General features: G+C 36.2%; 1 protein-coding gene across 16 annotated transcripts in view; it reads right to left on the reverse strand.

The window, feature by feature from the left end:
• Positions 1-15,502, reverse strand: part of HIPK3 (homeodomain interacting protein kinase 3) — a 145,298-nt gene that overhangs the window by 23,754 nt on the left and 106,042 nt on the right. For 11 of the 16 annotated variants that reach the window (XM_005291529.5, XM_065592249.1, XM_005291528.5 and 8 more), the window contains 7 exons: positions 12,615-12,738; positions 8,071-8,190; positions 5,878-5,964; positions 4,391-4,575; positions 3,226-3,385; positions 2,709-2,832; positions 1,882-1,989 (listed from right to left, as the gene is read on the reverse strand). In XM_005291529.5, the coding sequence (XP_005291586.1) occupies positions 1,882-1,989; positions 2,709-2,832; positions 3,226-3,385; positions 4,391-4,575; positions 5,878-5,964; positions 8,071-8,190; positions 12,615-12,738 (908 nt within the window). The remainder of the gene's footprint in view (positions 1-1,881; positions 1,990-2,708; positions 2,833-3,225; positions 3,386-4,390; positions 4,576-5,877; positions 5,965-8,070; positions 8,191-12,614; positions 12,739-15,502) is intronic. The other 5 variants (XM_065592255.1, XM_065592254.1, XM_065592256.1 and 2 more) reach the window with 1 other exon arrangement.

The following is a 15,502-nucleotide window of genomic DNA, read 5'->3' on the forward strand; positions in this document are numbered from 1 at the left end:
CTTGTATGCTAACATTGGCACTTCATAGGCTACCAAACATTTCCAATAACAGGGTATTAGGCATTATCTGAAGATTTCTTTTAAGGAATTAAAAAAAAATCCATCTCAAACAGATGTTACAAAATTATTATACGGAAAGGTTCTGCCAACTTATCTCCTTCCTGAAGAACAGTGCAATTTAACCAATATCTCCAAAGGTAAGGTGGAATAAATGTTATTGATGGTGCTGCCCTTAGGTGCATATCAAATGCTTAATTTTAGTGTTCATGTGATAACTGTAAATGGTGTTTTAGGTAAAGATAAGAATAAATTACTAAACTTGAAACTGATTGTCTCTCTTCATCTCCCACTTCTATTTTTTCTCTATAAAAATCCATTTTCCTTTTTATGTCCGGTTTGATTTCCCCTCCCCCTTTCTTTTTGTTATTTTTGTCCTCTTCTTCTGTATCTCTCTTGCCCTCCCCGCCCAGCATTCCTCCTATTGCTTTCCTTCCAGGACCCATCCTACCACACTTTTCTAAAACCCCTATCCATTGCTCACACTTACAGAGATAAGCCTTTGAGAGCATGAAGTTTCCTCAAGGTCCACTACCCCAATTTCATTGCTACTCCACGCTCCCAAAGATAGATTCCTGGAGAGCCTAAGGAATCTTCTGGGATAGCCAGTCTCCTTCGCCAGCCCTGCAAGGGCCGCAGGATTTTCTGGCCTGAAAGACCTGTTTTTTCCAGCAGCCCATAAGAGACTGGGATTGAACATGCCAAAATATCATGCAGATACATGAATCATTTGGGACTTGGAATCTCAGACTCCTGTGGGCTACAGTCATAATTCGGCTTTTAAAACATTGTTGGAATATTTGGCTAAAGCTGAATATCAGAATTTTGGTAAAATTCCTACCTAAAGCTGAAATTTAGAACCATCATAAAGCTAATACAGAAGAAATCAAGGAATCAGTTACGTGCTCTAGACCTGAATTTAAGGTTCTCATAGTAAAAGAAAAATTCATTCTGAGGGGGAACTGGACACAGATCCTTACATCTAAGTCACTGGCTCAGATCAGGCTTAGAGTGACTGTTCCTACCATTTTTGTATTTTTCAGTCTATTTACCCAAAAAGTAAAGCATTCTGCACTGAATATTTTGGTCTCGCTCGTTTGGGCGGCTACTAAGTACAATGGTGTCCAATGTTTGACTCTCAAGATTCAAGGTTGCCCTGAGGGCAACTCTGTTAAGATTTGTATTTAATTATGAATTAAAGATATTTTCTGTGAATTATCATTTTTAATCTGAAATGTTTGAATCGGCCATATTGCTACAAGGAAGAGCTAGATGGGTTCCCTACCAAGCTGTGGGAGCCCCTAAGACAGCAGGATAGGTGCTCAACTGGCTCTCCCAGAGTCTAGGGAAGCACCTAGCAAAGGATGGCCCCCTTCTCCTCTACAGTTACCAAATTATAGCCTAAAAGAGGAGAACCAACCACCAGTTTTAGCGCCCTGATCCTATTATCCAGCTCAGGTTAGAGCTAGAGATTGTTCAAATTGTTCAAGCTAGCTACAATCCGCAAGAGACCATGAGCCAGAGAGTAGCATGCTCAAGATACTCCTCTTCTCCACCTGACACATCTTATGCACCAAGGGCCATGGGGGAGGCATAAGAGCTCTATGCACATTGGAGATTCCCCCACATAAACAACACTCTACCCCCACCAAAGGATGCCAGTACACTGTTCATGCTAAATTGGGGACAGAAATCAAATCTTGTTCTCTGACATTACAGAGCACAGTATTATATTATTATTTATATCTATGCAGACATATCTAAAAACAAGAAAGTATTTCAGATTTGTGCTAGAAGCATAGCAGTTCCAGTTCATAGCAATACCTTTTGGCCTGGTGCTAGGATCTCTAGTTTTAAGAAGACAACATCTGCCCTGGAATCCCACAGGTAAAATGAGTGAATGAGCTCCTAAACTGCTGTAAGGAGAAAAAACTGACAATTGGATGTTAGGATATGGTATACAGACCTTCCTTTGGGCTGCCTTAATAGTGGTTTCTGTAACTTCTGAAAGCTTTGAGAGAACTCTAAATCATGTATGCTTAGAGTCACATAACCAAAGCTGAGTATATGTAACAACATTTACCTTCACAAAAATGAACATTATGAACTACACTATATTTTATGGTTTAACATCTGCTATCCCACCAAATGTGAAGGCATAAATGTAAAGGGTCAGAAAATTTAGCATGTATCTCTCAAATAAGATATGTGTGCAATGAGACCGTCTTAGTCAAATCTAGTCTGAACAGAGACCATGCTCTGCTAGTCTTACTCACATCATGAGTTAAAATATCTCAGCTTGATCTATACTACATATTACACTTCAAAAGTACAACAAGGCAGTGGCAGAAAGCTATCAAAACATTTTGGAGGGGCTAATAAATTCCTGTTTTAACATTCAATTTCATTCAGAGGGCTGTGGATTAAAATATGAGGCTAATTCACCTAAAAATGCAATGATAGGACTTCATTATTATCCAGATAGATTTACTTAATTAAAAACATTTCCAGTTTCAGTCTGGGGAGTTTTTTATAGCAGATTTGTAAATTTCTCAGACAAAGTTTATAGTAAAATACAGACAATTAACTACTCCAGTAACAGCTGCTGCTTTTCAAAATTCAGAAAATGAAACAATTTCAGTTAATCCTACCTTGGATAGGTGGGGGGCATATAATCAATGCCTGTTGAAAAGCATCATTGCAACCAAACTGAGCAGTTCCTGCCTGCAGTGGTATTCCATGATGTAAAACTGAATGGGCAGATGCTGTTAATGCCTGAAACAATAAATTTAGCATGGATGACCACATTACATTAATGTATATTTTATTATCATCTATCTCACTCTCTCACAGAGTAAATAATTAATAATAATTCCACTGAAATTGAAGTTTCAAAACATTTTAGATGAAAAAATACCATTTGACCACTGGAGGGCAGTGTAATAAAGCAAACTACTTTTAGGATGACAAGTCAAAATCTCTACATTTTTAAAAATCAGGTTTAGAAAACTAACGTTTTCAAACTGAACAAAGTGAACAACACTAGGAAGGGGGGACAAAATGTACATAAGATTTTTCAGCTACTGTCAAATACAATGATTCCTGGATCATATTTTGAAATCAAAATGAGAAACTAAATCAATAGAGTTAATAGCCAACAGGTCTTACCTGACTCCTCACTGTGCCAATTTTGGTGAAGTTTGCAGTCAGATTAGCAGCACTGCCTGAGGCAACTGGTCTCATAAGTGGTGTTTTATTGCAATTACTTATGTCATATGAGTTAGATCTGTATTTGCAGACATCCATGATATGGAAACAAGATTTCACTCTATTAAAAGGAGAGAAGAGTTAAGTTGTTTTGATTAAAAATTTCCATTTTAAAAAGTATAAAGTAATTCCACTGGAGGAAGGAGAAATGGTTCTGAAAACACAACTTCAAGATTAACATAATCCTGCAATTTGGAAGGGGGTTAGACTAGATGACCCTTGCGATCCCTTCTAACCCTATGATTTTACGATTCTGTAAGGCAAGATACAGCTAGAATTATACTTATGAGCTTCTCTTCTCTAAAAGCCCAAAATTCCTACGATTAATGGTAAACCTATCGAATCTATGGTTTAATATCAAAAAAGATAAACTGTAACTATTTTCTGCTTCTAGTGTCTAACAGTATTGTGGAGTATCTGCTAATAACTGGGGTATGTACCAGGGTTTCTCAAACTTCATTGCAACAAAAATTACTCTAAGACCCCAAGAAGGGGGACCAAAGCCTGAGCCCTCCTGTCCTGAGGAGGGTCCCAAAGCTTGAGGGCTTCAGCCCTGGACGGTGGGGTTTGGGCTTTAGCTTCAGCTCTGGGCCCCAGCAAGTTTAACGACAGCACTGGTGACCCACGACCCACTTTGGGGTCCCAACCCACAGTTTGAGAACCGCTGGATTAGACGTATGAAAAGTTCTCTCCTTTCTTAGATTTCTGTGTATCTATTTTATTTAGAAAACCATTGTTCAAGTATCTATTTCTAGCATTGTAAAAATACTTTAATTGGGCTTGGGAATTAGGGCCTGATTCTGTTAAGTTCTGAACACCAATTCTATGAGAATGGAGGGTACTCAGTTCTTTTCAGAATCAGGCCCTAAGACTATTGGCTCCTCAGCACGGGGAATTTTGTATTCTAGGCATCTCAACACTATATATACTTACAGCATTCTATACATTTTAAGCAACAGAAAAAAATATATATATATATATATACACACACACACCCCAATTTGACTGTAAAGCACTACTGTAGGTCTAACTCAACACTGCTTTATTATTAATGTATATAACATACTGGTTGCTATGTGGAAAATCTAGGAGATGCTTCATGGTAACAAAGGGATGATTCAGTGTCTCAACTGGAGTAATTCTTAAATCAGCATCAATCAGCAACATTTTCTTCAACAGACTGACAAATTCTCTTCTATCTGCCTTCTCTGCCAATAGGTCACTTCCTTCCAAATCCATCACCATGTTCACCTGGCATGGAATAATTAAAAAAAAAAGTCAGATAAAACAAACATGCATATTGATAATACTTCCTTTGGTTCCTTTCATTAAATTTTTCCACTTCAAAAGACTAAAATGTATTGCTTTTAAAAAGTAGTGCCAAATTAAATATTTGGAATTTATTAGCTTGTCCAAACATGTTTGTCTTGGGACTAATGAATCTGACCCAACAAACACCCTTCAAGATTTTACTGTATAAATAACTGCTCTTCTGACAGTATCTGTGCACCTAACATCTATTGAAAGCCTTATACCACCTGCCATTCCAAATTTGGGATTTGGAATTTAAGTCTGTTTAGGAGGTGGAGATTAGAATCCTTGAAAAAGAAACCCAATTATCATTAGTACTGGTGCTCCACCTGCCTCAAATCATCAACCCTGAAGTGTTTTCTTTCAACTGATACATTTTTAATCAGTGATGCTCACTCAGATTAGGGAACACATGTGCCTGACATATGGGACAGATGAGATTCTCTGTCTGCTTCCATGCCACTGGAAGTCTACAGAGGTGGTCTAATCTGTCTCCAGCTCTCAGAACTAAGTAAAAGTTTTTGCCAAGCTCTGAAAATAGAGGAATAAAAGATTCAAAATAACAAAAACCACCAGATCCTCTTACTTATTTTTGTCTTGAAGGTAGAAAATACTAAATAAATGCTAAGTATTACCCCTTTTTGTTTAAGATTGAGAACAGAGCTAGTACATGAAGAAGACAACTCCGAATGTGTATAGTAACACCAGTCCTGAAATGGAATTGAGTATCGTCTCAGGATGTCAAAGAAGAAAGAGGGGGAGGAGATTTCCTTTTATTAGTGATTAAGGCATACAAAGCAGTGGAAGTATAAGGATGCAGTTTAGTTAAAAACAAAAGGGGTTGGGAAGCTGTCAGTGTCTCTAGAGAAAGGATGAAGACAAATGATACTTTTACTATAGACAAAAACCTAGATTTAAGAATCATTTTACCTAGATTGGTAGATGTTACAGTAGAATATGGAATATACTGCACACTATTTAAGATCTTTTTCACCAGGACAAATGTAATTGCACAACAATCACACAACAACAAAGGAAGACAAGATCTATGCATCAAGGAACTAAATAGACAGGCATAGATGGATAGTTTCCACAGGAGCAGACTAGGCAGATATGGATGGATGGAAAATATTCCCAGAATGTATTCTAATTCACAAAAGATAACTGATAAAAGTTTTTAAATAAATCATTGTGCATCTCTCAGCTGTATTGTTTGCAAAGGAAAAATACTTGAATACTCACATGCACTATATCATCCAAACTGTTGAAAATATACTTTCTGGCCTCTTTAGACTTCATCCCTGTCTCTGTCTCATGCTCTTCCAGTGTCTTAAAAGGAAAAACAAACAAACACATTGTCAACTAAAAGGACACTGTTAGTATAAAATATTTACTGTTAGTAATTACAGTTTAGACAACTGAAAGACTTTAATTTGACATTTATTTTACTGTTATGCTTTTTGCTGACTTTTTGTATTTCAGTCAGTTTAGACAACAAAAATAGCCAATTTCACTTCCTGGCTCTTCTGAATAATCACAATGCTGTATTATAGTATCTGGTTTGAAAACAATACAGGAAATAGCTAACACCTAAAAAAACCTGCTTTATGAAAACTTTTTTATTGGTATTTGATTTCGTACATAAAAGATTTTTGTTTGTTTGTTGTTGGTTTATTTTACACATACATGTATCACTAACTTTTGGAACTAAACTAGGTGACAGTATCACTTTAAATAGAATCATGCCCCTTTCAATTTCTCTCTTCTTTTGTTTTGTTTTCAAGTACATTTTATTTGTTCACAGCTACCGTGACAGAGAAAGTATCTGAAATATTAAAACATCATAAACAAACTTGCTTAAAGGACAAGTCTATACCATGACAGTATCATAATGAAACTAACTTTCTGTTATAATTTCTCCAAAATAATATACCAAAATAAGTAAATAAAAAAAAAAGCCCCACCCAAGTCCCACCCTCATCCTGAAGTAGGTACTCTTGCACGATCCCAAAAGAAAACACCACTGCTATTTAAAAGTAAATTAAAGAGACACTTCCTCAGCATACTATCTAGACTAGATTCAGCAATGTTTTTCTTACTATCTGGAAAATAGTTCAGCTGTGATCTCCATACATCAACAAAATTTCCCTTTTCTCTCCCTCCAAAGAGTAGAGCAGGGGTAGGCAACCTGCGGCATGCAAGCTGAATTTCAGTGGCACTCACACTGCCTGGGTCCTGGCCACCGGTCCAGGGGGCTCTGCATTTTAATTTAATTTTAAATGAAGCTTCTTAAACACTTTAATAGCCTTAGTTACTTTACATACAACAATAGTTTAGTTATATATTATAGACTTATAGAAAGAGACCTTCTAAAAACGTCAAAATGTATTACTGGCACGTGAAACCTTAAATTAGAGTGAATAAATGAAGACTCGGCACACCACTTCTGAAATGTTGCTGACTCCTGGAGTAGAGTGTTTAGTCTGGTATGGGAAATTTAACAATCTTAATTTCCAGAGACAGAAGGGTGACTTGTCTTGTATCCAACATAAAAAGATACATTCTCTAGCCAATAAAAGCCTACATTCACATCCATTCATACTGAAAGAGATCAGATGGAAGTTAAAGTGAGATCCAACAGAAATATCAAAGTTGGAGACCAGGAATAACCACACTGAAGCACTTAGAAAGCTCTAACATAATCTGGGCCCAAAAGGCATTCATTTGTGGACAGTGGCACCAACAGTACACCCAGTTAGCAATCCTCACTTTGCATTTTAAACATACTAAGCAAAATACACCAAACAACATACTACGGAATGATATTTTATTTTGCTTCTATTGCTTCAGAATTTCATGACAATTCATCAAGATGTAACTCCATTTGTTATCTGTACTTGGCTCTTTACTCAATACTGCCTAAACCTTTGTGGGTCTCTCCCCAGAGATAACACAGGAGCTACTTAATTCTTTATACAGCAAAGAAATTAAACCACGTATGTCTGGGGGGTTGTCTCACATACAGCGCTACAGTGCAGCTGAACTGCTACAGTGCTTTAGTAAAGATGCTACTACGCTGAAGGGAGAGCTTCTCCCATTGGGGAGGAGGATTAGCTACGCCAAGAGACAGTAGCTATGTTGACGGGAGAAGATCTCCCGTTGACATAACCCTGCCTATGAGGGGGATTAGGTCAGTATAACTACATCGCCTAAGGGTGGATTTTTCACACCCCTGAGCAATGGAGTTATACCAATATAGGTTTGTAGAGTAGAGTAGTTTGTAGAGCTGGCCTACGATTATTTAGATAAAAGACATAATTCTATCTCAGTTTTGCAAATTTGTGAAGATCTCCATGCTGTAAATAAGAAACCTTAATTTGGCTTGTGTATGTGTATGCATTATACTATTTTTTTCAATTATTTTATACTTCTTACCTTTAACCTCCAACCAGAATATGGTGCATCTGTTTCTCTACAGAAAAATCTTGCAGTTTTCGTTCCCATGTTCAACAACTGCTCTCCTGGCAAACCTTGAGTCTGTGAAATGTAACGAATCTGGGGGAGGAAAAAGTAGAAGGAACTTAACTTCTTGTTTTCAAATGATCTACAAAGATAGAAACTTGCACTTCGTCATTTCCCACACTAAAAAACGCAAAGAGGACTGAGAGTGGGCAAACAACTCTTATATAGGAGAGAAACAGCACTTTAAAAAGTTTTGTATTAGTCTCTCCATCTATTAGCAGGAGAAAACCCTAAATATCCAAGCATCTAAACTGGTATAGTTAAACAAGGACATAATTTTGGTCAGCAATGAGTCTTTTATTTACATTACTTACTGGTTCAAAACTACTGCAAACTATGCAATAATCATGACTCCATATGTGTGGAATGCTCTCCGGGAGCAGTTTCACAAAGTCACCACCCTCCCCTCATTCAAATCCTTATTAAGACCTGTACTGAGGCCTTACAGATAAGCTCAGGAAAAATGTTTGTTCCATTCAGAAGAGGACAGAATGACATGAATACTCAATTTTCCCCCTTATAATTAACATACAAGGCACTATTCTTCTAATAATTCAAAAATCGTATTTGAAACCAAGTGATGCATGCGGTCCCAGCACAAGTAACATTTTACAGTGAGATGGGTTAGGTGTATGCCACAGTTCTTTCAACAGGTATTAAAAGAATTTCCATGTTGTTTAATGACAAGACCATTTATATCCACAGTGGTAAGAAGAGTTAATTTTTTGTTCCATTTTCTCCAAACATTCTGATGATTGCCATTTTGCAAACGTGCTATATAAAAATGTTAGACCCCTTTTGATACAGGTGTTAACACCCTACAGTCCAGCCAAATTTCATTTGGCTACTCACATTCTACCCATTTAAAATTGTCCCTGTGTTTTCAGTTAGATACAGTATTCTTTGGAAGTTTTTCATTTCCTTTATAAGTTGTGCTTTGTTACATAGTGAATATGTATATATGTTCCATTCTATGCACCCGATGAAGTGGGCTGTAGCCCACGAAAGCTTATGCTCAAATAAATTTGTTAGCCTCTAAGGTGCCACAAGTACTCCTGTTCTTTTTGCAGATACAGACTAACACGGCTGCTACATTGAAACCTGTCATAGTGAATATGTGTTTCACTCCAAAGAAGGCTGCATTTTCAGCAGTGAGTAAAATTTCAGGATATTGTTTGTCAAGTACTTTGGAATCCTTCACTATATAGGGCATGAGCCAACATCCATTTAGAACAATGGGAGTATCTCTGTTAACTTCAGTGGACATTGTATCAGGTCTATAACTAACTATATACCAAGATGTTTTACTGTAATTATCCATAAATTACCATTAGTGTAGAAGGTATGATGGGTGTTTTTATATATATATTTCTTTTCAAAAGAGTGAATATTATTAACGAGCCACACAATCACACTATAATCATATCATTTCACAACCATTTGTTTCTTTTAGGTACTGCAAATTTAAAATGTTGGATCATCAGAAATATTTAAAAGTGTCAAGGATTTGACTTAAATCCTTAAAAACATGATAGAGTAACCAAAGCTAAGACTGATATTTTTAACTTAACTCACATTGTTGTGCATGAGTATTGTAGGGATCTAAGAACATCATATGATGTTCAATATGTGACTACGTTACAGCCTTCTCTTTACATTTTCTTTCTGTTGTAAGTTTAAATCAGATCTTTAATGTTAGATGAACCTGAATTTTCTGTGTGGCAAATTATAAAAGAGAAAATATGATTTTTAAACCACAACCAGGTACTTCTCCACATTTTGTACATTTCTCATTAACTTTAAAACAGTGCATACAAAGAGGGCAACTGACTGATTCATTCCCCACTCAAGCAGCCTTGTAACCCACTGTTAACTCTATAGGGACACAGGTGAAGTTCTCCAGAATAAAAACTGTAAAATATAAGATTAAGAATTTCAGGTTAATTGGAGTCTGTATTATAGAAATAGATGAGCTGCCAAAAAATCCCAAAAGACCATTATATTTTTTCATTTTTTTAAATTTGCAAACTATATTAACAAACAGCAATAATTTTGGCAGACATCCTTGAGACCATGTAATGATCTGATGTCGGTAACAGTGAAGTTCTGGAATGTGTTTCCACTAGCAATATTCTGTGAAAGTGAGATTGCCATATTGGTATTTAAATCCTCCCTGTTACCTTTGTAATATTTCTAGTTATTTTGGGCCGATTTTATTTTGCAAAAAATATTTACAAATGGTTTGGGGGAGTGGGTAAATATAAAACAATGACAGTAGTATCTAGAAGAGCTCTTTAGGGGATTTTCACTATTCAGTTCTAGAATGCCCTAAATAGTACCTCTGGTCAGCTAAATATTGGGTGAAAAATAAGATCCACTTCAATTTAGGCTTAAACAGTTTCTTTTAGCCTCTATTTTGTACACTTTAAGATGAAGCTATTATCCCATATGAATTTCTTATACATGCAAAAACAGATAAGGCAAGAAAGATAAGAGATCAAATTACTATCCTCAGGGACAGGATGACTCTCTTTAAATCCCTAGTTTCTATGTTTGACTATTCTTCCCATGTCTCCTCCACTCTTTTTTTTGTCAATCACCTATCTTTTACCCCTTGTTCCATAACTTTACCGGGTTACCTCAACTGTGTACCTATCTATTCTAAACTTCTAATTAAAACATTCTCATGCATACATTACGACTAAACTAAACTAATATTTTTGCTTATCCTGCTAAAACTTCCTTTTATCTGTCTATTTCTATCGTCTATTCTCTGCTGTCAATCCCTCTGGTTCCATCCAGTTGCTTTTATCTTACTAGTCTGTTTTTGTGGCCTTGGGTTTTTATTTGTTAGCTGTCTTGGTGAGGGGAGAGGGGTGGGTGTACCTGGAGCTAATAATTCTCTCATAACACTTTCTTCATTCTGATATTTGCATAGATAGAGGATTTTACAGATAAGAGACACAAACCAGGTTTCCTGGTTTACACAACCCTGAAGCCTTTTAAGCTAAGTTCTGAACAGCTGCATCAGCAAAGAGAAATTCAAAAAGCAAAAATTCCTTTATTTTTTAATCATACTATATGTGAATATTTGTTTCTCTAACATTATTTTAATATATATATTCGACTAACAATTAATTACATGGTTTTCTAACATTTCCCTGCCTTGAGGCATCTGACCCTTGGGCAAGTGCCTCACTTTACTCAGAAGTGTGTGGTAAGGTTATATAACCCAGCGTTTGTTTGTTTGTGTCTGTTTAGCAGGTCTTCAAGCATGCATTTCATTTTATGACACAAGTATTAAATCAATAACTGGATGTTGTTTTGTAGATATTTATCTGTGCAGTTAGTGGTAGGGAAAGTGAGAAGTAAACCTGTGTGTCCCCTCTAAGAGTGCTGCAGTATAATGGTCAATATGAGTTCCCCAGTTTAAGAGCAATTATAGTTGCCTCGGGTGTAGGTGTGAGGAAAGCAGTTCCCACTCGAACGGTCTGTGGCTTTGTTCACCAGACAAGAGAGGCTAGAACCTTAGTCAGAGCTGTTATTTTAGCAGTGATGTTGACTTTTTTTAGTGGGCATATGGAGTGAAGCCAGGTTTTCAGGAAATGGAGATGGAGCCTGACAAAGGGCGGCACGTGTGTGTATAGAGACATGTGGCTAAGGAGGGAAAGGCAAGTTCTGACTGAAGTCCAAGGGAATAGGGAACTAAGAGGCCATGAATCCCGACCCCCAAAAAACTACAAAATGAAGTACCAGGAAAGGTACAAAAACCCCTCAGATTTGAGACAGAAAACTGCAGTACAGCTGAGGCATTCAAACACAGCAGCCATAAGTCCTTTAACAGTCAGAAGGAAATCTGGAGGTAATAGCATGTGCTGTGTCTCTACTGCAGAGATGGCGCTCAAAAACAGGGCATAACCCAGAAGTCTAGAGTTTTGCAGTAGGAACACAGACCCCACAGTGGAACAGAGATTTCAGCATGTATCTTTGAAGAAAGGATCTGTATGAAGACTTGCATTTAATTCCAATTAACAGATTGTGGGTTACAAAAATGAGAAAAACTTACAGTATTTTATGAGGGATGTATACCTATTTGTCTCCATATCAACAATATTTATCTAGAATGTTGCAGAGTACAAATATGGTCAAATTATCAGCTGCTTTAAATGGGTATAACTCCATTAAGGTCAATGGGGCTACACCAATTTACAGAAGCTGATAATGCCTACCACAGTACCTCAATACTTTGAACATTTAGTATTTTCCTTTAGAAAATTTTAATAAAAATCAAAAGTAAATTATTTAAGTGGACTCTTTCATGTAATCTAATTCCATTAAACAATGTGGTACAGGTTATCTTGCACATGAGAAAAATCACACCATATGAATTTAGCCTAGAATAAAGAAATGGTGCATTCTTTTAAAATACAAAGTCATTCATGAAGCTATTCTACTACCTGGTCATATTCCAGTGCTCCTGGATACAGTGGCCACCCAAGGAACAGCTCTGCAATCACACACCCCAGCGACCACATGTCTATGGCTTCACAAAACGGCAACCCCAGTATAATCTCTGGTGCTCTGCAAATTAAATAAATACAGTTATTACATTTTTGCCTTTAAAAAATTAAAAATACAATTAGGTAAAAAGTTTATCATTTGAAAATGTGCTATTTATATCTTTAAAAGTAAAACCTTAGGGTTTTTGTTTTTTTCTTTTCAAGACAATCCACATTAGAATATTAAAGTAGCATTGAAGAGACAATTTTTCCATGCAAGACCTATATGTTATGCTTAGGTTATTATATGCCTGCTTTTTCTACTCTGTACTACTGTGTCTTAACTTGCTGTGATTCTTTTCACAGTCTAAAAACTTCATTAAATGTGAAGGCAATCACAGAATCGACTTAGAAATTATTATTCTTGAATGATTTAATACTTTAACATGTCTATTTCTCCTCCAACATCCCCCCACCCCCAATCCAAACTTCCTACAGCTGTAAATACTGTATTCTGGGACATAAGCTTGACATAAATATTTTCTATATAAAATATTCCCTCTGACAATACACATTTAGCCTTTGTATACTACAAAAATGCATTGAAATCAATTTAATTACACAGCTGCAAACTCTAATGCACTTTATCTTGATCACCTTAACCTTGCTTGCACCCACTTAACTTGATCAATTTTTATATCAATTTAGTTAAACCAGTACACTTTTCTAGTGTAGATCAGGTCATCTTTGTTACCTAATACAAATGTATGTATGTGGACAACTACTGCAACCACAGAATCAGGGTTGCCAATCCTTCAGGATTGTCCTGGAGTTTCCAGGAATTAAAGATTAATCTTTAAATAAAAATTGTCATGTGATGAAACCTCCAGGAACATGTCCAACCAAAACTGGCAACTCTACACAGAATATAGAAAAAATTGTTGTAATAACGCTGCAAATGTTACGGGGCTGTCAACATTTCTATTTTCAGGAAACATGACTTAGTATGCTATGTTTATCCTGCAGCACTTACTTTAACCTGTGTCATTTTTTAAAAAGTCAGTTCATCCAAGTTATAAGAGGAAGTGAAAATATATTTACACACAAACACAAAAAAAAGAGCCCAGAGACAGCAAATATGATAAACTATTACACCCCAACATGGTCTAAATTAAAAAGAGCAAAGGATATTAAAAAGGTGATCTGCAAATTTAAAATTAAAATCCACAAAATATTTAATAAGAACATTCAACATAATATTAAAGAAAAAGTAAAAAATGCTTTTCAGCAAATTAGTAACAATGTTTCTGGAAATAAAGTTAACTATTAGTAATATGCTAAATACCCGGTTACCTTTTTATCTAGTACATAATGTTAACTTATTTTGCTTTTCTTTTTTAATTTGCAGGTTGCTTTAACATTAAAAAAACCAACAGAAGCAGCACACAAAACCCACTGAAAGTGCATATACTAGAATTTCTCCCCCTTCCCACAACCATAAAAGATTTTTTTCCAATTCCTTATAAGAAGAACAATAACCTCTGTTTAGATAACCTAACACTTTCCCTTATTAAAAAAAAGCGGTGGTTCCACATTCATGATCTGCAGCAGGACTTTCAAATTTAACGAGGGGGCAGTCCTGAGGTCAGGGAGGTGTCTCCTGCTAGCCTCATGAAAATCCATTCAGATATGGCTGAGTTAAGGCTGTTGGGGGGAAAAAAGATCACTATTTCCTATCCTGTAAAACTGACCCTGTTGCATCACTTCAGCAATCAGCACATGGAGTGGAATCTCTGAACAGTAGGGGCAACCAGGAGATCATGTGTTCTAGATTCACTTATTTTACTAAATGGTAGTAATAATTCTGTAATCTTCACAATCCTCATTATTGAGCATGTTGGAAATACAATCCACATCTCTTATTTGGGAGACCCACTTAGCAACATCTTTCAGAAAGTCTGCCAAACATTTGTCCCTGACTAGGCTTCCTATAAAACAGGACTACTCCTACATATGTAACTCTCTGTTTCTGTCGGTTATATTTTGTCATAAAGTTTGTAGTCCACAGAGAAAAACAACATTCTCTTGAGGCAGGTAGAGCAAGAATGTTTTTGTGGATAAGGCAGTTGAATGCTTTACAACAGAACTACATTTTATCTGTGTCTTTGTCACAGACTTCTTTGGGATGCTGGAACTCAACTTACTTCCATGGGGTGTTGTGATGCTCAATTAGTTAATGTCGATATAGCAGTTTGTACATGCAAGTACTATAAAAATATTTACTCTGAAAGAACAGGCCATAAGTGTCTGAGTATGGGGTGCTATCAGGAAATAAAACTAGGAGACTTTTGCAAATGTTGGCCTTAAAAAAAAAATCCGTGCCTCAGTTTCCTTACTTTCAAATAGGGATAACAGTCTATCATCTAACAAGGAAATTGTGAAGATAATAAACTCATTGATTTTTCTATCCTGTGCATTGAAAGAGGCAGATATCCTGTGAGAAAAACAGTATGTGATTATGTATCACTGCATCACTCAATAGTAGGATTACATAGCTAAAAACTGCACACACACCAAGGGAGTGGGAGGAAGGAATCAAAATTACACAAGCAACCTTAAATTCAGAATTTCCTAACTTTTGAGCATTCAGCTTTGCACCCTAGCCAACACTGTATTAGTAGTTCTTCATGTGTAACAACATATGTACTGTCTGAAATAAAATACATATCAAATAAGTAAAAACACTTTAAATATGTTAAAAACGTTTGACAGCCATTTCTATGGTCAACATTGAGGAATTTAAATAAGCCATTAGCATCCATCAAGTAAACAATTATAAAAGTTGT

Source organism: Chrysemys picta, chromosome 4, assembly GCF_011386835.1.
Source record: "Chrysemys picta bellii isolate R12L10 chromosome 4, ASM1138683v2, whole genome shotgun sequence".
Lineage (NCBI taxonomy): Eukaryota > Metazoa > Chordata > Testudines > Emydidae > Chrysemys > Chrysemys picta.